Raw genomic sequence first — 22,090 nt, forward strand, 5'->3', positions numbered from 1 at the left:
TGCGCTGGGCGCCAATGCTGTCGTTTATTGCGCGGAATGGGGTTGTGGGTTAATGGGGCGTGGGGGCCACTGCTGCCTCGGCTCGTCAGTACATTCATGGCGACGGCGGGGACCCAGCCTCACCCCCACGCCGGCTTGGCCGTGAAGCCCGCCCCTGGGTGCCCGAGGGAGGTCACCACGGACGCGTGGGCAGGGGCGAGCTGGTTATTGCGTGAGCTTGCCGGGGGCAGCGGGAAGCCGGCGGGCCGAGTATTGCACTTGATCCATATTCTTCCTCGGAGGCCACCGCACATGCGGGGCACAGCCAGGTCCTCGGCCAGGGCCGCCCCGTCCCCGTCCCAGGTTGGGGCTGAGGCACCGAGGTGATCGCACCCCTCCCTCTCCCGTGCGGCCGCCGCTGGGGCAGGGGCGATGGGGTGGGCGCAGGGCAATGGGGGGACAGCCGGGCGCAGGGCCGCCCGCCTCCTAAGCTACCTACGTCCCTCTATGGCTTCTGCACGGGCACGGGCGGGCGGCGCGAGGCATGGCTTTGGTGTGGATGACGGCCCCGCCCGGCCCGCGGGGCGGCGCGCAAGGGTCACAAGTTGGAAGAGAGGCGCGAGCGCGCAGAGTCCAGTGGGTCGAGGCCACTGGCAGCGCCCGGCGAGGCTGAGTCCCTGCGGTCCGGACTGGGTGCCGCGGTCCGGGTGGTGGGTGCGGGTCCCAGACGCGGGGTGGAGCTGCTGGCCGGGCGCGCAGAGGCCGCGGGGCTGGGTGCGGGCGCGCCGTGGGGCAGCGAGGGCTGCGAGGCGGACAGTGGGCGCGAGGCGCGGCTCAGGCGGCGTGCGGGCAATGCGGGCCCCACACGCGTTGCCGGAGAGCCAGGCACACCGTAGGGTGAGGTCCGCGGTGCCCGAGGGCTCGAGGGTGCAGCCGGGGGGCTCGCTGCGGGTGGCCCTGGTGAGGCTGCAGGAGGCAGAGGCCCTGGGGGCGCGCGGCGCACGAGGCGTGGGGACCCTAGCGCCAGGGGCCCCACGAGCGGGCGGGCCACCTGCGGGCAGAAGCTCATGGCCACGGCCTGCTGCAGCGTGGCGATGGCCGACGTGACCTGCGGTGGTGGCGGTGGTGGGAAGAGCCCCACACGCTGGCCCAGCTCTGCCTGCTGCACCATCTCACGGTCATATTTGACAATCTCCTGGATGATGGCGTTCTCCTGGTTGTTGAACACACCCGAGCTGAGATCATGCTGAACCTTGTGTAGCAAGATGGAGTTCTTCTTGCCTATGGGCAGGAGGTTAGGGGGTTAGACTGTCTGCGCTCGCCTGAGCACCTGCCTACCCAGTAAGCATGAGCGGCACCTACTATGTACAGCCAACTCACACCGAGTGCAGCACCTACTGTGTACAGCTCACACCGAGTGCAGCACCTACTGTGTACAGCTCATACTGAGTGCAGCACCTACTGTGTACAGCCGGTTCACACTGCGTGCAGCAGTCATGTTACCAGCACCCAAGGTGTGCAGTTGTGTGGGACCTGTAAATTCCAAGTACTGAGTGCTTTTCCTGTGGCAAGTGCATCTGAAATGCCTGCTGTATACCGCGGGTCCAGCATATTCTGTATATACAGGATGCCTGTATGTGCGGGCACACACCCTCTGACCCATCCTGCCCCACTGAATTGAGCCACTGTCTTTACATCTGATCTCCATGCCCTGTCATTAGCAAAGGCCCCGCCTCTCCTGCCCCACATGCTTCACGCAGGCCTCCAGCCTCCTTTCAGATGTTGCCCCACAAACCTAGAATATCCCCCACCCCTAATGTGGCTGGTTTACTGAGCCTGCGCTGTTCCCAGCAGGCCCCAGGACTCTGGCCCTCTGGCTCCTGGCCTCCTGACCCCGCTTGCTTTTCACCAGGCTTTGCCTGCTCTGCGCACCCCTGAGCACACTCTATGCCGTGCCTCTACTTCCCCACCCCTCTTAGACAGCCTGGCAGTAGCTCACCTATGCGGTCCAGGCGGTCAATGGCCACGGTCTCAAAGGCACGCCGCATCATGGGGTACTCCTCCAGCACCTCGTTGAAGTTGTCCACGCTCAGTGAGTAGAGGCGACAGTAGGTGTCAGCCCGCACACTGGCTGTGCGCCGGCCCCTCGTGAGCAGGCAGATCTCTGTAAAAACAAGGATGGTGCCTCAGCAGCCTGCCCAGCCCACGCTCAAAGCTCACCCGACGCTGGGTCAAACCTCCCCGGGTCTGAGCTGTCCACAGTCCCACCCCATCCAGATCTCAGCCTTGCCGTAGGGGGCTCACCCCCAAAATAGGAGCCATCTGACAGCTTCATCTCCTTGTTGCCCTTGGTGAGCACGCTCACCACCCCGTGCTGGATGAAGTACATCTTCTTCCCGATGGTCCCCTCTCGGATGATGTAGTCTCCAGGCTGGAAGACCTCAAATTTGAGCTTTGTCAGCATGGCGGTGACGAAGTTGGGGTCTGCGTTGGCAAACAACGGCATGGAAGCCACCAGCTTCCGGCAGTTGAAGTTCACAATCTCCTGTGGGTGGAAGGGAGGGTGGCGAAGTCACTGGCTTGGTACCTCAGACCCTCACTCTCCCCTGGGCTACTTGGTGGCCCCTCAGCCCCTATCTAACTTCCTAGGCAGACGCTGGAGGCAGGACTGGGAAATGAGCTTAAGGCATACGGGAAAAAGTCCCGAGTCCCTATACCGCCATAGGGTGAGTGACACTGGAATGGAGAAAGCCGTTATAGCGAACAGGACCACAGAAAATACCCCACAGGCTTAATGGCAGGACCAGAGCTCAGTGCGTAGAGCTCTTTCTTGGCATGCCCTGAGTTCCATCCCCAGCATGGCATAAACCAGGTCATACAAGCCTGTCATCACAGTCCTCTGGAGGCGGAGGCAGGAGGATCACCCTCAAGGTCACCCTCGCCACCTATCTAGTGACATTCTAGGACATCCTGAGCTACATGAGCTTCACCTCCAAAGAGAAAGAATTCCACTCCACATGCTACCTCTGGCCTCTTAGATGGGGTGTCCTTTCTTTCTGCCTCATTTACCCAATGCAGTTCCCAGCCAGGGTGCACCATGCTTGTGTTTTTAAACGGCTGAATCTAGTCAAGGTCACTGCCAAAAGCATATGCAAAACCCAACAAGAAACCCATGGACAATGAGGCCAGCCTCCTCGACCCTCCCAAGGAGAAGGGAGTCAGAGGGACACACAAAGTGTGATCATGCAAGCCGGGCTGGGTAGCCACTGCACTTGGGAGGCTGAAGCAGGAGAACTGCCACGAATCACCCTGTGCTGTAGAATGAAACGTCTCAAAAATGGAAAAGAACGGCGGGAGAGATGGCTACTCTTGAAACTAGAGGACCTAGTTTCAATTCTTAGCAGCCACATGGCTGATGAATCTGTAACGCCAATCCCAGGGAGTCCAATGCCCTCTTCTGGCTGCTGCTGGTACTGCATGCTGGTACTGGGGCAGAGACAGACATTCAGGCAAATCACTCGATGTAAAATGAAAAAAAGATGTTTTAAAAAGAAATGTTGGGGCTGGGGATTTAGCTCAGTGGTAGAGCGCTTACCTAGGAAGCGCAAGGCCCTGGGTTCGGTCCCCAGCTCCGAAAAAAAAAAAAAGAACCAAAAAAAAATAAAAAGAAATGTTTCCTTGGGGCTGGTGATAAAGTTATAGAATTGGAGATGTATGTCTCTTCTACAAACCTGTGTACTTCATGCAGCTAAGGCCTGTGAGCTACATTATCTACAAAAGGACAAGTGAGATTAACAGTCTGTTTAATTCTGTTGACTTTCTCCAAGACCATTAACCAAAGGCTACCAACTGGGATGTCCACACACAGCCCTGGGCCCCAAGCCCTGAGTCCCCCATGGCTCTGCACAGGTGCCTGGCCTCCCAGCCCTGGCAGCCTCCTCCTGTAATTCTACCCCGGGGGCTTTTGCCCTGACTCTGCCCTCTGCCTGGGCCCTAGACATCAGGCCTTCCCTTCAGTGTTCTACACTCAGCCCTGAGCACCACACCATTGTCCCCCAATTGCTGGCCACACCTCCCCGGCTGACAGAGCCCCAGAACCTGTGGATGGGACTGTATTTGGAAATGAAGGGTTATACAGATGAAGCCCAGCCTTAGTGGGCATTTTGTGAGCCCTGCAAGCATCCTCAAGACATGTTAAAAAGCCAAGGGCGCCAGTGTATGCTTGGTGTCCCAGGCCTTGGAATGCACAGATGATCCCTGGGGCATGATCCCTCGCTGAATGGCTGAGCTCCAGGACAGAGAGACTCTGTCTAAAAGAAGGTGGACAGTGGGCTGGAGAGATGGCTCAGCGGTTAAGAGCACTGACTGCTCTTCCAGAGGTCCTGAGTTCAATTCCCAGCAACCACATGGTGGCTCACAACCGTCTGTAATGAGATCCGATGCCCTCTGATGCCCTCCTCTGGTGAGTCTGAAGACAGCAACAGTGTACTCATATATAATAAATAAATAATAAATAAATCTTAAAAGAAGGTGAACAGTGCCCTCTCAAGGGCAAAACTCAAGGTTATCTTCCAGCTCAGTGCACATGTGCACTTGGACACACGCATGTGTGCATTTTTTTTGGGGGGGGGTTCTTTTTTTTGGAGCTAGGGACCGAACTCAGGGCCTTGCGCTTCCTAGGTAAGCGCTCTACCACTGAGCTAAATCCCCAACCCCACATGTGTGCATTTAAAGACAGGGCTGGATTGGCTGCTTAGGGGTTAGCAGTGTTTGCTGTTCAATCATTAAGACAGGGTTTGGGTCCAATATCTGGTGGCACACAGTGTATGTAAGTCCAGCTCTAATGGAGCAGACACTGTCTTTCTGGTCTCTGTGAGCACCTGCACACACTTGTGGAGACACAGACACGTGCACACACACACACACACACGCACACACACACACACACACACACACACACACACACACACGTGTGTCAAATAAAGCGGGGCTAGAGAGACAGTTCGATTCCTAGCACCCACACGGGGATTCACAGCTTCAGGGATCCAATATTCTCTTCTGGCCTCTACAGTCACCATGTTCATGCCTGGTGCATAGACACACATGCAAGCAAGGCACCCACACATGTGCAATAAGAAAGGGGCTGGAGACACAGGAAGGACCCTCCCCCACGATCTCGGAGGGAGCGTGGCTGCACAGATGTGTCTTTCATGACCATAGCTTTGTGTCTGAGGCTCACAGGGGAGCAGGTGATGGCCAGGGAGGTGCGGGAGACACGGCCAGGAATAGACACGCCCAGACCTGACCCTGGGTCCCACACGTGCCCCATCAGTTTGTCCACAGACCCTGGGCACGGTTGCATGTGCAGCACGCTGGGATGTGCCTGAGACTCCCCAGGTCCTGTGGCTGTCCGTGGGCACCTCACCTCACGCAGTGGGCCGTTGAGTTCCCCCAGGATGCTGTCCTCGTCAAACATCTTCCCCTGGTACCGGTGTTCATAGTAATCGTGGATCTTCTGGCGGAAGTCAGCCGGCAGTTTGTGGAAGGACATGTACTGCTCCACTTGCTTGTACTGAAGGGAGAAAAAGTGGATCAGTGGTCAGTGATGGTCAGACAGGTCCAGCCCGATGCCACCCAGCCCAGGGACACACTGCTTTACACAGCCTGGCCCCTGACACAGGGTTTCACGTAGTCCAGGCCGGCTTTAAAGTAGCCAAGGATAACCTTACACTTCCCATCCTGCCTCTGCCTCTAGGTGCTGGGATAATTGACGTGTACCACTGCAAAAGGCTTCTGATGCTGGAGTGGAACCCAGGTCTTCATGGACGCTAGGCCAGCACTGCAGTCACTCAGTCTCCTCCCCAGACCCTCATGTTTTGTTGTGTGCCTGACACACCATACCCAGCTAGCAGTTATGTTTATGTTTAAACCTGAGTCTAGATTAGCTATGGTGTGCACACATTTAACCCCATCACTAAGCAGGAGGGTCAGGAGTTCAAAGTTACCCTCTGTTGTATAATGAGTTAGAGGCTCTGTGATACATGTCTATCAAAACGTGTATTATGAGTCAAGCCGTGGCGACAGGAGGCAGAGGCAGGGGTATCTTTCTGAGTTCAAAGACAGCCTGGTGTACAGAGTGAGTTCTGGGACAGCCAGGGCTACAGAGAAACCCTGTCATGAAAAAAAAAAAAGCGTTCTGTGAGCACCTTAGGTGTCCGGCTCATGTTTCTGAGACTTGGCTATATATAGTGCCAAGATCAGTGTGCATGTTGACTTTCATCTGCAGCCCCGCCCCCTGGGACCTGGGGACCAACACAGAGCCAGCCCCTCCCTATCAGGGCTGGGGTGTGGGTGCCAGGCTGTCCCCAGCACAGTACCCCAGGGCTGCCCCAGCCCCATTTCTGCCCAAGCCACAGCTGCCCTTATCTCAGCGGACCCCGTGACGGCGGGTGGGTGGCAGCACCAGCTCATGTTTGGGTGTGAGACGGAGGCTTCCGGACGCGGGTACCTGGCACAGAGCCCGGCTGACCCGGCTGGCACTGATGGGGGGTGGGGAGCTGAGACCCATGGCAGAGAGCGAGGGTGCAGGTGGCTGAAGCCAAAGTTCCTGCCCTTTCGCTTGCCGTGTGGCACAGAGCAGCTGCCTCTGTCCCCAGACCTGAGGATGCACTCCTTGTGCAGAAAACGGGCGAAAACGGCTGGCAACTCTACTCTCTCCAGAGGTTCACCCTGCTTCCCAACCTCCCCCATGACAATGACACCGGAGAACATGCAGAGCTGGACCCTAGGGACTGGTCTCGTTGGTTCTGAACCCCACGGGCTCCTGACCCCTCACCTCATCTACCCCCACCTGGGTCCCCCCTTTGACTCTGTCCTCAGCCCTTACAGGAGCCCTTAGAACCAGGGGGTGCTCCCCCCCACAGACTCAGCCCTAAGAAGCCGCCTCTCTCCTGACCTTCTCCTGGTACTGGCGCCGTGACGAGTCCAGGGACTGGATAAGCGCCGTGGCGTGCCCAATGAACATAGCGTAGCAGGTGGCGCCCACGATCATGCTGAGCATGGTGAGCCAGATGTCCGTCATGCTCTCGGGAGCCTGCCGCCCGTAGCCAATACAGAGCATGTGGCTCATGGCCTTGAAGAGCGCGAACGAATAGAGTTCGCTCCACGAGTGGTTCTGCAAGGTCAACAGACACGGTTGGGGAAGCCCCTGGAACCTACCTGCCCACCCTCCTGCGAGCGCTTAAGAGGACTTAGGTCCCCACGGTCAGAGGTACCCAAGGCAGTACATCAGGGACAAGCCAGACGCCACCGCTCACTTCATTTCTGGGGAAACTAAGTCCCAAAGGGGCAGCATTCTGGCCAATCAGCTTCAAGGTCGAGAGTGTCCGTTCCAGGGTCCTCGGACATTGGGATGATATCCAAAGGGCAGAAGGGGAGAGGCTCATCCTTAGACGTCCTCAGTTGACCCAGTCAGAAGAGGGGGGCACTGGGCCCATGTAGGAAATGGAACCGCTTGTGCAGGCCGTGGCTGGACAATGGGCTCCTCAGTAGAGGCAGCTGTGCCAGGCTCCTGGGAAGGGCGCTTGTGGGTTCTCCCTACCCCGCTTCTGACTCCATTGATGCCTGCCTGCTGTGTCCTGACTGACACATACCAAGCTTCTGTTTGTCCCTGGCCTGGGCTGCCTGGGCTGCAACCCTCCCTGAAGACTGCCCCCCACCCCCTTTCACAATTCTAACCTCAGGAATGCTAAGCAGGTGCTTGTCCCTGAGTGTGGTTTTCTACTTCTACTGGGGGGATTCTAGGCGGGGCTCCACCCCTGACAACGCCCCCAGCCTCTCACTGGGGGCTTCTAGGCTGGCCTGTATTGTTGAGCCACCCTCTTCTCTACTTTCCACTTTGAGACAGACTTGCTACGTCGTCCATGCTACCCTTGAACTTGCTATCATTCCGTAGCTGCATCTCTCAGAGCTGGCAGAGGCGGCTCGTACCTGGGCTCTACACCGTCTTTATTTGTCTGTGATACAGACGTGGGGACAACAGGAACTGGAGTTCTTCTTCAGGCTTGTGGAAACAACTTTTAACATTTGAAGGCTGTTTTATCTTAAATGCATTTGCATAAAGCCAAAACGGGGAGATGGTGGGGAGGCGCACACCTGCCATCCCAGCACTCTGGAGGTGGAGGTGGAGATGACGGTGAGTTCAAGATCATCCTCAGCTACCTAGCAATCTGAGGCCAGCCTGGGCTACATGAGATTATGACTGTAAATGTAAGTGACTAGAGAGATGGCTTAGCAGGTGGGAACACTGACTGCTCTTCCAGAGGTTCTGAGTTCAAATCCCACTAACCACATGGTGGCTCACAATCACCTTTAACTCCAGCTTCAGGGGCATCTGATGCCCTCTTCTGGCCTCTGAGGGCACTGCACTCATGTGCACATACACACACACATAATTTAAAATAACAGTAAATAAACCTAATAGGAAACCTTTTTTTTTTTTTTTTTTTTTTTTTTTTTTGGAGCTGGGGACCGAACCCAGGGCCTTGCGCTTGCTAGGCAAGTGCTCTACCACTGAGCTAAATCCCCAACCCCAAAAGCTCAGTTGTTAAGAGTACTTGTTGCTCTTGAAGAAGACCCCAGTCCAGTTCTCAGCACTTACATCCATAACTCTAATTCCAAGGGATTGGATATCCTCTTCTGCCCACCACGAGTGAACATACAAATATGCAAAAGTGAAATAAGTCTAAAATAAAACTTTTTTCCTCCTCTTCCTCCTCTTCCTCATCCTCCTCCCCCTCCTCTTCCTTCTCCTTTTCCTCCTTTTGGTTTGATTTTTCAAGACAGGATTTCTTTGTGTAGCCATGGCTGCCCTAGAACTAGCTCTGTAGACCAGGCTGGCCTAAAACACACAGAAATCTGCCTGCCTCTGCCTCCCAAGTGCTGGGATTAAAGGGGTGTGCTACCACGTCCAGCTTTAAAATAAAAAAAAAATTTAAAGTAAAACAGTTTTTAGAGTAAGAAAATCTCTGCGTAGTTTATCTGCATTACATGGAAAACGGCTGCTGAGCTGCCTCAGGAAACCCCGTGTACGCTGGCCGAGCTGCCTCAGGAGGCGGGGGTACGCTGGCAGGCTCAGATACCAAGGCATGTGGGCTGAAGGATTCCAAGGGGCACTGGCAAGTATTGGGCACAGGGGCAAGCGCTCACAAGGCCTCGGCGGGCGACTAGGGGACGCTAGTGGGTATCAGCTATCATAGCAGGTGGGTGCTTTGCTGCCCACAGAGGACCTTAGGCAGTGCTAACAGCCACAGGGCACAAGGGCAGTGGGAGCTGCGCTCTCTCTGGAGCGCCAAGGGGCGCTCGCGAGCGTGGGCCCCCACCAGGGAGCACTCACCACCATGTTGTTGATGGACACCCAGCAGTCGCTGGGGAAGTCTTGCAGCATGGGCACCAGGAACTGCAGGCAGCCGTCCCAGTGGCAGAGCAGCAGCATCATGCTGATCAGGTTACAGATGCGCATCACCGCGCTTGCCAGGTCGTAGGTCATGTGGAAAATCTGAGAGGGGGCGTGACCGTGAGAGTCCCAGGCCCTCCCCAGTGTCTACCCCAACCGCTGCCTGCCAAATCCTGTGCTCCTTTGTCCAAGGTTAGTGAAGTCTTGGTGCCCTTTCCTAGTGGCTTCTGCTCTGAATTCCACCCGGCCTGCCTCACCCATGACCCGTCCGGATGACCTTCCCCATCCTGCCCAAGTCCTGTCTCCACCTGCCAGCTTCAGTGGCACCAGAAGCAGGGATGGGACAGATTCAGGGCTGAATCTGAATCTTGAATTCGGGAGTAGGTAACTGGAGAAGTCTGATCTTTCCTCCCCACATTTTCCAGGGCACAGGAAGGCGCATGGTAACACTTGGTGAGGTTGTCTCCCCAAATTCGGGTATCCTGAAGGTTTTAGCTCTGACTCCATAAGGTAGGAGGGGTTCCATGGGGGGCCCCGAGATTATCTGTCCTCCAGCCTTGCTTCTGAGCCTATAATCACGTGGGAGATGTCACCCCACCCCGTCCCTTATCCTCCATCTAATAACGAGCATTCCCCCATCTATTTCCCACCCCCCCCCCCCCGTTACAGGCCTTGCACATTTCCCTGTGATCCCACCATGGGCTGCTATCCCAGACATGCCTGGGCACCCCCTGCCCTACTTCCCTTAAGGCTCTAACAGTTAGGGTCCTGCCCAATAATTTTGCCAGTACCTCCTTACAGCTCCCCTACTAGTGGCACTCAAGGCTCCACTCTACAGCTTTGACTCTACCCTAAGAAACCCATCTTGGTTCCCGATAGAGGCCTTACTTAGCCCTAGTTCCTCTCATGGCCTTGGCCACACCCACAACCCAAAGTCCTGTCTTGACAGGATTGGCGTCCATGAGGGCCCCACACCGCAGCTCTGGCCCTGCCCCAGCGTGAGATTCTCCCCTGTAGTTTTGACTCAGCTACAACCCTAGTCCGACAGCTCCGGTCCGTTTCTCGTGATGGGGCCCCACACCCACAGCACCGGTGTTTCTCATGGGCCCTCCAAGTCAAAGCTCTGGTCCTAAAGCCATGGCCACACCTACACCAAGGTCCCATCCTCAGGTCATTGGCTCTTCCCACAGAATAGACTTTGACCCCACCCAATCGTGATCGTGAGGTTCACTCCTACTCCCAACACCTGACACTCACGGCCTCATCTCCAACCCCTAGACTTAGTACAGCACCTTGTGACCATGCTCCTGCCTCCTTTGCCCTGTCCACAGTCAAGGCCAACACCACCAACACCCCAGTGCCAGCATCCTCGGACTCCACATCTCTGGTGGTCCCGGCTTCAATTCCTGATCCTGCCCAGATGCAAGGAACCCAAGACCAAGTTGCTGGGGTCCTGCGTACGCTTGGCCCTCTCCCCGCCCCTCACCTCCTCCCATTGGTGGATATATCGGATGAGCCGGGATAGCCGCAGCAACCGCAGCAGACTGAGGATCTTGGTGAAACGCACGATGCGTAGTGCACGGGCCGTCTTGTAGACCTCGGAGTCGATTCCCTTCTCCACGATGAGGAAGATGTAGTCCACCGGGATGGATGACACGAAGTCTACCACGAACCACGTACGCAGGTACTTTTTCTTTATCTTTTCGGGGTCCAGGATGATCTCCGTGTTGTCCTCAATAACAATGCCGGTGCGAAAGTTCAGCACCAAGTCCATGAGGAAGAAAGTGTCCGAGACCACGTTGAAGACGATCCAGGGCGCCGTGGTCTCGTCCTTGAAGAAAGTGATGCCCACAGGGATGATGATGAGATTTCCCACCATGAACAACAGCATGGTGAAGTCCCAGTAGAACCTGGGGAGAGGCAGTACGCTCACATCTCTTGGCCTTGGCGTCAGTGGTGCCCTCTTCCTCACCCCAGGGCGGTCTCCCTCTGGGACCCTCACCCCAAGTTGGTTTCCCTCTGGAACCCCAACCTAAGGTGATCTCTTTCTGGGGCTCTAACCCTAAGGGTGTCTCCAGGACCCCAACCCTAAGGGGGTCTCTTTCTGGGGCCCCAAACCCTAAGTGGTCTCTCTCTGGGACCCCCGTTCGTAAAGCAGCCTCCAGGACTCCAGATCTTGCTGCAGGACAAGGACTGGACTTCCTCAAAGAAGCCTCCTGACCCCAGGCAGCCAGGGTCACTCTCTCTGACCCAGTCTGACCTTGCCGTGAAGGCACCTCCAGACCGCAGAGAAGGTTCAAAATAGACCAAACACTTCACATGACCAAAGAGGAACAGTGTGCCTGGCACGAGTCCTGCTTTCAGAAAGAGTGGGAGTGTCTGGTGCCGGTAGGTGGCACACTGGGCATCAGTGGGAGGCTAAGAGCCATGGGTGGGTGGGTACAGGGCCAGGGCTTCCACTGGCCACACTTTTCCACCAAGAGCCACAGGGCTCACATCATGGTGAGGCCACAGCTCTTGTAGGGCACAGTTAGTCACCTCAAGAAACACTTTGGAGAACCAGATACAGTGGAAACAGATGTCACCCCAGCACTTGAGGGGAGGAGGCAGATGGCTGTCTATGAGTTCAAGGCCAGCCTGGTCTAAAAAGCAAGTTCCAGAACAGCCAGGGCTACATAGTGAGGCTCCGTCTCAGCCCCCTCATATCCTCTGAGGTCTGTCACCACCTCCTGGAATTTGGGGCTCCCCATAGGCACAGAGCCCACTGTTTCTAGAGCATGAAAGCTGGGGCAGTGGCCGGAATCGGCTCAAAGGAGTGACAGAGGTGCAGTGTTTGGAGCCGACGGATGTCTGTCTCAGGGCTTGCCAGGGAGCTGGCTCCTTCTGCTGGCCTGCAGTTCATGGGCACGGTTATAAACACCATGCCCAGCGGGCAGTCGGCACTTCAGAGAACTGAGCTCAAGGAAACAGTCCAAAAAAGAGAGAAAAAAATTAAAAAGTGATTTGTACTGGGGCATTCGCAGCAGCTCGGACTGTGAGAGCCAATGGCTGGCAACACCCAGTGTTTCTCAGCCCAGCTCTGTGCTGGCACCTGCCACGCACGAGTGACCTTGGACAAGCTCTTCTGTCTCCAGCCCGTATGGGGTGAAGCCCTTTGGGGAGTCTATGAATGTGCAATGCCCCTCACAACCACCCTTGGTGGAGACGAGACCTCCAGAGCTCAGAATAGCATCGCCTGGTGCTGGGGAGGTGTTCATTGAACCTCAGGAGCGAAGTCAAACACCAGATTTAAAGATTTTTTTTTTCTTTCTAAATTATGTGTGTTTTTGTAGGGTAGGAGGTCCTGTGCTTGTTCGAGAAGCCAGAAGAGGGCGTCTGATTCCCCAGGAGCTGGAGTTACAGGAGGTTGTGAGCCAACCCACTGAGGAGGAAGCAAACCCCACTTCTCTTCAAGAGCACCACAGGGCATCTCTCAGCCATAAATAACCACTTTCAATCTGGGCATGGATCTAGACAGCATGGGTGGCTCGCACTGGGAACTGCTTGCTGTCCCCAGAATCCGCCATGGAGTCTGGGCCAACCTCTTTCTCTCTGGACTGAGGATGCCTTCTCTTTGGAGAACAGTCATTGAGTGAAACAATCGAGAAAGAGGTCGGCAGAGACTAGAAACCACCACTGGTGGACACAGCGACCACCCATCACAGTGGGAAGCTGGCAACAACCAAGGGTGGGTCTAGAAACCACGGGGGTGGGACTTTCAGTGGTGATGAGAGGGAGGCCTAGAAAGGATCAGAGTGGCCTAGAATCAATCTGAAGATCAACAGCAGGATCTCTTTCTAGGCTGCAGCCACCCCAAGCTTCTCTTCCCTTCCTGGGTAGTCAGGGCCAGGAAGACTTCCAACTGAAGCCCAAGGCTTGCCCAGAGGGAAGTGGGGCCCAGGACTCAGACTGCCCTGTTCTCTACCCGCAGTCGCCTAGTCCAGAGCCTCTCTCAGCAATTGCATCTCCAGGTCACATGGTATGACATGCCCCCACCTCCCCACCCTCCCCCAGCCAGGGCCTGAGGAGAGGGAACAGGTGGCTGCTGTCCTTGTGGCCCTAGCTGGGTGCTAGGGGTAGGGGCTGCCTGCTCTTACACACGTGTCTCTGGCCTTCATTTTTACCAGTCAACCTGGTCCCCATAGATATAGTCAGGAATGGAAAGGGAAGGGTCAGAAGTCCCACACCAAGGAAAAAGAAGCCAGGCTCATCTGGATCCTAGGACTCTGCAGAGATCCCCTTCCCTCCCCTCACCAGCCTCCAGCCATGAAGCTTGAGGAGACAGGACCTGGGACAGTGGGTGGACCAGACACAGCTCTGATTTCTCTCCCAGGCTGTGCATCCTTGTGTAGTGTCCCCACCTTCTCTGAGATTCTAGGCCTTATCTGCCCTGCCCTAAGCAGGGACCTAAGGAACATCTGGGAACAGGTCAGTCCTCTGAAAGGTTGGACTGTCATTCCAACCCTCTGGAAGTTGAGGCAAGAGAATCAAGAGTTCGAAGACATCCTTAGCTACATAGTGAGTTTGAGGCCAGCACAGGGTACGTGAGACTATCTCAAACCAAACAAAACAAATTCCCCAATAACCAACAATGAGTCCTAACGATTGCCTAATTCTGTGAGGACTCTCAGTACCATGCTGTGGACCCAGCTCAGGGGTCAGAGGGCAGATTCATTGGGAGACAAGCCTCCCTTGCTGACTCTCAGTCTGAGCCCTCTTCCCACCCACAGGTGAATTCTGGATAGCTCTCACCAAATGAACCTTGTTCCTCCTCAGTTGTGCAGACCTCCTCAGCTCTGAGGCCCATGGATAACAGAAAAGACCCTGCCGTTCTTAGCTAGACCCTTCTGGGATGGATCACAGCCTCTACTAGGATCCTAGGAGCCATGGGTAGGCCTCGATAGACCAACAATGACAGCCACATCTCTCCGGGCAGATCCAAGATGTGCCCAAAGCCCTCTGGGATCAGAGATCTAAGCAAAGCTGGACGGATTAGAGGCCAGAGGTCAGGGATTACAGATCAGGCTCGGACAGAGGATCAGGCCTGAGCCCACTGAGTGAGTCCCCGGGGCAGGTGTCAGGATTAGGGTTGGAACCCCGGTGCAAAGACAGCTTCGGTCCCAGGTACAGACACGTATAAAGGTTCATTGTACACCAAGCACCAGGGACATGAAGTGACCAGAAAATGTAGGTGGCTACGTACACACTGCTCCCCAACCCCGACTCCTATGGGAGTTGGTTGAGGAGAAAAAGTCCATCAAGTGGGATTTGTGCTGGCTGCCAGGGTGTGGGAGATGGGCCTGGGTACAATGTTAAGGAGGCTGCTCAGAGGAGGTGGCATTCAAGGGCTGGTGGCCTCGGGGAGAGGTGGTGCACACGGCACCCGGGCTTCCCAGGTATGGGAGATACGAGGCTGGGCAAGTGACACTCAGGAGTGTCAGGGTGGCTAATGGGGGTGTGGGCATCTGATACTGAACCTGAGAGTATATTGGAGACAGACTAGGCCAGGGCCAGTTTCAGGTCCCTACACTCCCATCTGGGAGGCAGGCGCATGCCCAAACCCCACACCCTCCCTGATAATAGGATTTATTCTAGGGCCTTGGTATGGGGTGCATTTCCAGGGATTTATATGCAGGACACAATATCTGACCTCACACTGATCCCTGGCCATCCAGTGGGTGAGGGGAGGATGTGGCAGGCTCAGAACCAGCATGCACAGGTCTGGGCTGCATCTTTAGGTGTCTGAGGGGATCCCCAGGTGTCACCACTGCTCTGATTCCCACCCTGAGCATAGACATTCAGGCCTGGGACACCTTCCCCCAAGACCCCTCAAGCTTGCTTCTCCATGAGAGCTCACAGAACCTTCTCAGGGACAGATAATGCTTAGAAGTGGACGAAAATGGGTGAGGTGGTGACTGTCTGTGATCCTAGAACTTGGGAGAATGGGGCAGGAGGATGGCCATAAGAGGGAGGTCAGTCTGAGCTACAGAATGAGATCTAAAATTGGGACGTCAGTGGATATCACACCCTCCTAACATGTGCAAAGCCTGGGTCACAATTCCAGCAACATGGAAACAGAGCTCGGCAGGCCATTCCTGACTCCCTGGGACTCAGGAGGATCTGGAGCTCAAGGTCATCCTCCATTAGAGTGAGATTAAGACAAACCTGAGCTTCAGGAGACCCTGTCCCACTACCACCCACACCTTTTTTAAGGAAAAAAACTGGGAGCAATGAGATAGCTCACTGAATAAAAATCCCTGCCACCAAACCTGACAAACTGATTGGGTCCTAGGACCCATGAGATAAGAGAGAGCAGATCCACATGCTGCCCTCTGCCCCCCCCCCACAATCCAAAAATGGAATAAAGACTGAAATACTAATAATTTTTGGAACAGAGTTCTATCCATCAAGTAAGAGGGTAGAAGATCCTTCCAGACACATTGGACACCAGCCTCCTCCCCCCACACCACAACCCCCTTGAATCCAGAGAAGTTGAGGCAGTGAGGCCTAAAGCTATCCCCAGGCACTGAGTCCTAGAGGACTCTAGGACGTAAGTCTGCTAAGAACCTGGCTGCTCCAGGTCCCTGTGGACTGTGTGCTGCAGGCAACTGACACCCAAGGGCCCTGACATCCCACAGCACTGTCTCCTTTGGTGCCTTTAATGACTCCTCCTCCCCGTCCTGCCTAGGCAGGGAGGGCCGGTACCCTAGTCACCAACCAGCAAAGACCCATCCGGATGTCATGCATGCCAGCCAAGTCACAGGACTGAGCCACTGGGGAATCAAGTCAGAGCCAACAGAGGGAGTTACTCAGCCCCTGGATAGGGACGGGAGGTCCCTGCCCAATACTCTGCATAAAGAAGATGTGTGTGTGTGTGTGTGTGTGTGTGTTCCCACTTCAATGGCTTTTCCTATCCCCAGGGCAGGATGAAGGTGCTCCTCTTCCTCCTCCTCTTCTTCCTCCTCCTCCTCTAATGTTCAGTTAATATTGTTGGGCTTAGTGGTGCACACCTGTTATCCCAGGTACTCAGGACACTGAGGCAGGAGGGCGCTCAGTTCAAGGCCACTGAGCAACTTAGTGAAATCCCATCTCAGAACAAAAGTAGAAAGTGAGCTGAGGGTGTTTGGGGCTCATCAGTGGAGCGCTGGCCTGGGCTTCATGCCAGGATAGCCCAAACCAATCACTCAATGTCTCAGTCAACACTTAGCACACTTGGTGTTTCCAACAGCCTCTGGGGGCTCTGGAGCCCATCTTGGTCAACACTTAATCAGAAAGTCCTGGAAGGAGCACAAGTCCCCAGACATGAAAAGTGGATGGCCCATGTACCAGCTTTGAAATTTTATGGCCACACTGACTCCTCTAACCACAGCAACACCTTCATTCCCCTTCTGTTTGTTCTGGTTTTCCAGGCAAGATTCTTAGTCTGTGAACCTCTCCATAGTTCAGGGCTTATGGCAACCACAGCAAGAACAGGGTCCCCCAGGCATCTGCATCCACAAGGTCCTCCCCGGGCATCTGCATACACAAGGCCCCAAGGCTCAATTTCTTCCCACGCACCCCGAAACCAGCCACATGTCACTACTGTAGGCAAGAACCCAAGCCTAAGTATGGCCTTATGTCCCCCACCTGTAAGCTGGGCATAACGGTGATGCTGGGGTAGGAGGGTAGTAACCCCGACAGTCTGCCCCCACCCTAGACACCTTTCTCTGGCTGGCTGGCACTTCACTCCATTCACAATGGTCAGCTAGGAAGCCTTGGCAAGCCCGCCTCTATTCTCGTGTCATTTCACAGGTGGGAAGAGAGGAGACACCCAGGGTCCAGTTCCCAAGCCTGGAAGTCTGTGGAGCAACGCTGAGCTTGGCACTCAGGCTAGAGTATGCGAGGGCAATTCCTGTTGGCCCTAACCCCTCGGCATCTTCCTCACATCTAGGTTCTTGGTAAAGGTAGCATTCTAGTCTCAGGGAGGTTGTTCCTGGGCTTCTGTTGCTCAATTATCAAGCACTGGAGAAGGGATCAGCAGGAACCGCCCCAGGTCCTGGAGCTGTCCGTGGTCCTGAAACTTCAAGCTACAGTTTACCGGAATAGGGAAGCATCCTGTCTTCAAATCTGCACCCTGTCACCCCAGATCGGGACATTAGTCTGCATCCCCTGCACGCAGCTCTCCTTACGGCCCGCCGGTCTACACCCACCCGGGACACGCGCGCGCTCACAGCCAGCATCCCAACAAGTACTTCTAGAGACCCACCAGCCACACCTCTAGGGACACGCCTCCCCTAGATCCGCGGACACACGCCCCCCAGGACCCTATCGGGCATCACATCACAAGCTCTCCCGGAAAGAAGAGACAGACGCAAATACTCGGGTCATGGCCCTACGCCTGCGCCTATCGCTGCACGCAGCAGCCAACTCAGGCCACGTCCGTATCCACACACACGGGATGTGTGGGTACTCGGAACGCGCCCGCCTCGGGCGCAAGCGGAGACCGTGGGAACGCGCGACGCCGGCCCAATAACCCCCTCTCGGAGGCCTCCCGGGCGCGTCCTTTCCCATGCGCCCTTCCTTCTTCCTTCCCTTCTTTTCCTTCCTCCTCCTTTTTCTTCCTTTCTCCTTTCTATCCATCTTTACACCCTCGTTTCTGCTCCGCGGCCTACGGGCGCCCACGTTCCCCTCTATTTGTCCTCTCCACCCTTATGTGCTCAGACCCTGTCCCTGAGGCCGCGGCTCTGGCTCACTGCAACCAGGGCGCGCAGGAGGGGGGAACACCAGGGACCCCTCACTCCAGGCCTCCAAAAGGGCGGAGCCTCTGCACATCAGGGTCCCTCAGGGGCGGGTCCGGGGCGCGCCCGAGGTCACCGCGAGGGGACTACCCCCATCCTCGGCCCCGCGCCTCGAAATGCCACCACCCCCGAGGTCACCATCCGGGACGTGGCGCCCCGCCCTCTCCCGGGCGCGCCAAGGACGGGCCCCTCCCGGAGGCGGCACCTGAAGTCGCTGTAGGGGTGGATGATCCAGGCCCCCGCCGACTTCACGCGTTCCTGCTCGCGCTCCACGGCCTTCTGGCTGCCAAACATCCGCAGGGAGAACTTGTTGACGCCCGGCTGCAGGAGCGCCCCGAATTGGCGCTGCAGGAAGCTGGCCTGGCTGCCGCGCGGCTCACCCGCCGGGCCCGCCTCCTCGCTGCCCGCCTCCTCGGCCGCCGCGGGCCCCGAGGCCGCCCCGCGACATGAGAACGAAACCTTGGGGCCGCGCGCGGGGCCCTCGGGGCTGCACTGCGGCTCCCCGCGCCCGCACTCGCCATTCGCGCCGCCCTTGGCCGCGCCAGGAGTGCAGGAGCTGTCGCGGCTGCAGAGCCGGGAGCGCGGGCCGGGCTCGTCCGCCGACTCCGGGTGCGAGGGGGTCGTGGGGTTCGGGGGTGGCGCGGGTGGTGGCTGAGGCTGAGGGGGCGCGGGCGGCGGCGGCGGTGGCGGCGGCCCCGGCGCAGGGGTCGCGCCCGGACTATCGCCCGGCCGCCCGCCGCCCCCGCGCGCATCCATAGCGAGGCGGCGCCGGGCAGTGCGGAGCGGAGCGGAGCGGCCGCCGCCGCCGCCGGCCGAGCCCGAGGGAGGGCGGAGCCGGGGGGTGGAGCCTCTGCTCGCGGGGGAGGGGCGGGGGCGGGAGCCCCGCCTCCACCTGAGCCACCCCCACCCTACGCAGGAATGGATGAGGGAAACTGAGGCCCAGACCAGCAGGCAGGCTCAAGGTCAGTCAGCCCCTTGAGACCTCAGAGATGCGCTCAGGCTTGGTTCCCCAGGGGAAACTGAGGCCAAGGACGAACCCAAGGTCACAGAGCCCAGCGGGCCGGCCCCTGCCTTGGCACACGATGCAGATCAGGCCCTGGTCCACTCTGGGGTTCCTCCGCGGTCTCGAGGACACCGCGGGCAGGGCAACCGCTGACGCTCACCCGGCCGGTGCCAACCCCTTTCTCCGCTCAAGGTGGCAGATTCCATAATAAAAGTGTGTTCTCGGAGGCCACCAGATCCCTGGCTCTACCGCTTTCACCGCCTTCAAGGCAGAAACCTATGAGTATTTGTGGGAAGGACTGAGATCATTCTGGCTTCTAAGTTCAGCCCATCTCCAAGTCCTACTTGTGGGGAAACTGAGGCACAGTCAGGCAACAAAAACAGTAGATAGAACCTCCTGTGGCTTCTGGCGAGTTCACCCCCAAACGGTGTTCTTCAGCATAGTGAGGACCCCAGGTTTGGTAGTCCTCAGAGGTGCCCAGGGCACCCTGGCCCGACTTCTGCCTCTGTACACATACCCGCACCCCACACTCAGATGCCCCCTTGACTCAGGCATCTGCACTTCACCCCAGCTCCGGGGATATTGGCTCTTGGGGGGTGTCCTAAGGCTGTGGCCTCAGGCTATATAGTGAGGCTGGAACCAGGTGACACTAGATCTGACTTAGATTCCCATCCTTCCTCACCAAAGAGTGCAGAGGACTTTATGACAGGAGGTTGGGGTAAGGGAAGCAATACAGGGGAAGGCTGGCTGAGAACTGGCAGCAAGACAATTCTCATGCAGGGGACTCTTGGGGCCTTCTTATGTCCCTTCTGGGCATCCTTAGAGTCTCCTGACACCCCCCCCGCACCCATTTCCCTGGACCAACCTAAGTTCACCCTTACATTTTTCCGACCTCCTATAGACTCTCCTGGGTGTTTCTGGATCCCCTCTAGACCTCTTGATCTTTCTGATCTTTCTCAGCTTCTCTTGGACCCTTCTGGCTGACCTCATGCTGAATTAGCTATATCCAATTGGTTGAATGTCGCAAGAATGGGGCTATGACTTCTGCCTACTCACAGTAGGTGTTCCATGGTGTTGGATGTGCCTTGCCAGCTGCATGTCCTCATCTGACACAGATGGGCTGCCCTGACCCTGGGGACTCCGGAGCTGCCCCTGGCACCCCTCTGGTTTCCACTTTTGAACATTACAGTTGACAGTGCCAGATTGTGTCCCACCCCAGGGCACATGCCTGTTCCAGATGAAGGGGGATCTTTCATGTTCACCCTGGGAAGATGTCAGCCGGGCTGGTCGCCAGAGCCCCAGGACTTGTGATTGAGTGCAGGGGAGGAGGCAGCATGGCTGTCTGTCAGAGGACCTGCCCTGCCAGGAGATCGCTCTGCCATCCCAAAGGTCAACAAAGGATGCTAGGACTCAGAGATCTTGACCTGTGCGTGCACTCAGGGACCTTGTTGATTTGCTATTGTGAGCTAGGTGTTTTCAGTGAGTTGGAACTGGCTGTGGCTGCCTGGTCTCCCCATACTCGTGCTGACACCTGCTTCAGTGGGTTTTTTATTTTTTCTCGATATTCAGTAAGTGACTGGCTCAGGGCTGCCATCTTGGATGCGTGTGCATGTGTGGAAGCCAGAGGTCAACCTGGGTGTCGTTCCTCGGGAGCTGTTCTTTACCTGTTTAGCTGCTTGGTGTCTTTATCTCACTTTATTTGCGTGTGTGTATATACACCATGTGCAAGCATGGTCCTCCATGAAGCCAGAGGAAGGCGCTGGATTCTGGAGCTGGAGTTATTTGGTGCTATTGATGACTGTTTGCCCCCAGGTGGATTTTGGGAATCAGACTCAGGTTCCCTACAAGAGCCATAAATGCTCTGAAGCTGCTGAGTCCTCTCCACCCGTCTCCATCCCAGTCTTCAGGAGGCAGAAGTAGGTGACTTTGTAAGTTTGAGGCCAGCCTGGTCTTCACAGTGAATTGCAGACTCGTGCTACTAGATGAGACCCTACCAATCAGTCAGTGGCTGAGCACAGTTGTACACACCTGTAATTTCACTTCAGCCTCATAGCTCCCCTGCCCCCAGATATACAACCTCATGACCTTTGGAAAAAACAAGCCAGCAACCAACAACCCAATGATCCTAGGGATCAAACTATTCACTTCAAGGGTCTCCTTTAGACTCTTCCCTGACCTCTCTCTCCCTTCCTCCCAACACCAACCAGTTATTTCCTATTTAAGATTCTGGGGGATTTTGAATGGGGTCAGAACCAGGCCAGGGGAAGGGTAGACTAGTTGGGGAAGCCATCATAGCAGCATTCAGCAACCCAAAGTTGGACTCCTTGGCTGTGGGTTTCTGGCCTGTAGGGGAAGGGGTTTCTCATGTTCTGATCTACACACATACAGCCTGGGTGTCTACTGTATATCTCCCTGGGGTCTCAATTCCCCTGGCATGTACACATCCAGGAAGGGTGGCTTTATTTTTGTCCTTTGGAGACAATGGCTGGCTCATGTGACATGGGCTATAGAAGTATGTGTTGAGGGTGACCTTGAACTGATCCTTCTGACTCCACTTTGCAGGCTGCTGATAGGTGTGGATCACCTCACCAGCCTGTCCTTACTCAAGGTTTGCCAAGGTGCTTCTCCTCCAGGACCCACTTGGGGTGTGGAAAAGCTAGCTCACAGTGAGCCCCCATCTATGACAGACTTCACGGTGATGGCCTTTACAAAGTGCTGCTATCCTGTCTGGTCCTCCTGCCCACTTAGATTCCGCCTTATGGGTTAGTATTGTGGAGTAGGTGGACCAGGGGCTGGGGAGGGCTTGACAGCCATCTGCTTGGAGCAGAAGTGACCAGG

General features: G+C 56.3%; 1 protein-coding gene across 2 annotated transcripts; it reads right to left on the reverse strand.

The window, feature by feature from the left end:
• Window positions 1–5: 5 nt before the first annotated feature.
• On the reverse strand, window positions 6–19,041 carry Hcn2 (hyperpolarization activated cyclic nucleotide gated potassium and sodium channel 2). Of its 2 annotated transcripts, NM_053684.2 has the most exons (8): window positions 18,455–19,041; window positions 10,920–11,343; window positions 9,374–9,535; window positions 6,935–7,153; window positions 5,405–5,551; window positions 2,284–2,524; window positions 1,979–2,143; window positions 6–1,260 (listed from the first exon to the last, which is right to left on the reverse strand). In NM_053684.2, exons 1-8 carry the CDS (start codon window positions 19,003–19,005, stop codon window positions 578–580), a joined length of 2,592 nt encoding a protein of 863 aa, NP_446136.1. In that variant the 5' UTR covers window positions 19,006–19,041; the 3' UTR covers window positions 6–577. The 2 variants fall into 2 exon arrangements, with proteins under 2 accessions (NP_446136.1, XP_038934167.1); XM_039078239.2 differs by lacking the exons at window positions 9,374–9,535; window positions 10,920–11,343; window positions 18,455–19,041 and adding an exon at window positions 7,296–8,493.
• Between the last annotated feature and the right edge of the window lie 3,049 nt (window positions 19,042–22,090).

Source organism: Rattus norvegicus, chromosome 7 (genome assembly GCF_036323735.1).
Source record: "Rattus norvegicus strain BN/NHsdMcwi chromosome 7, GRCr8, whole genome shotgun sequence".
Classification (NCBI taxonomy): Eukaryota; Metazoa; Chordata; class Mammalia; order Rodentia; family Muridae; genus Rattus; species Rattus norvegicus.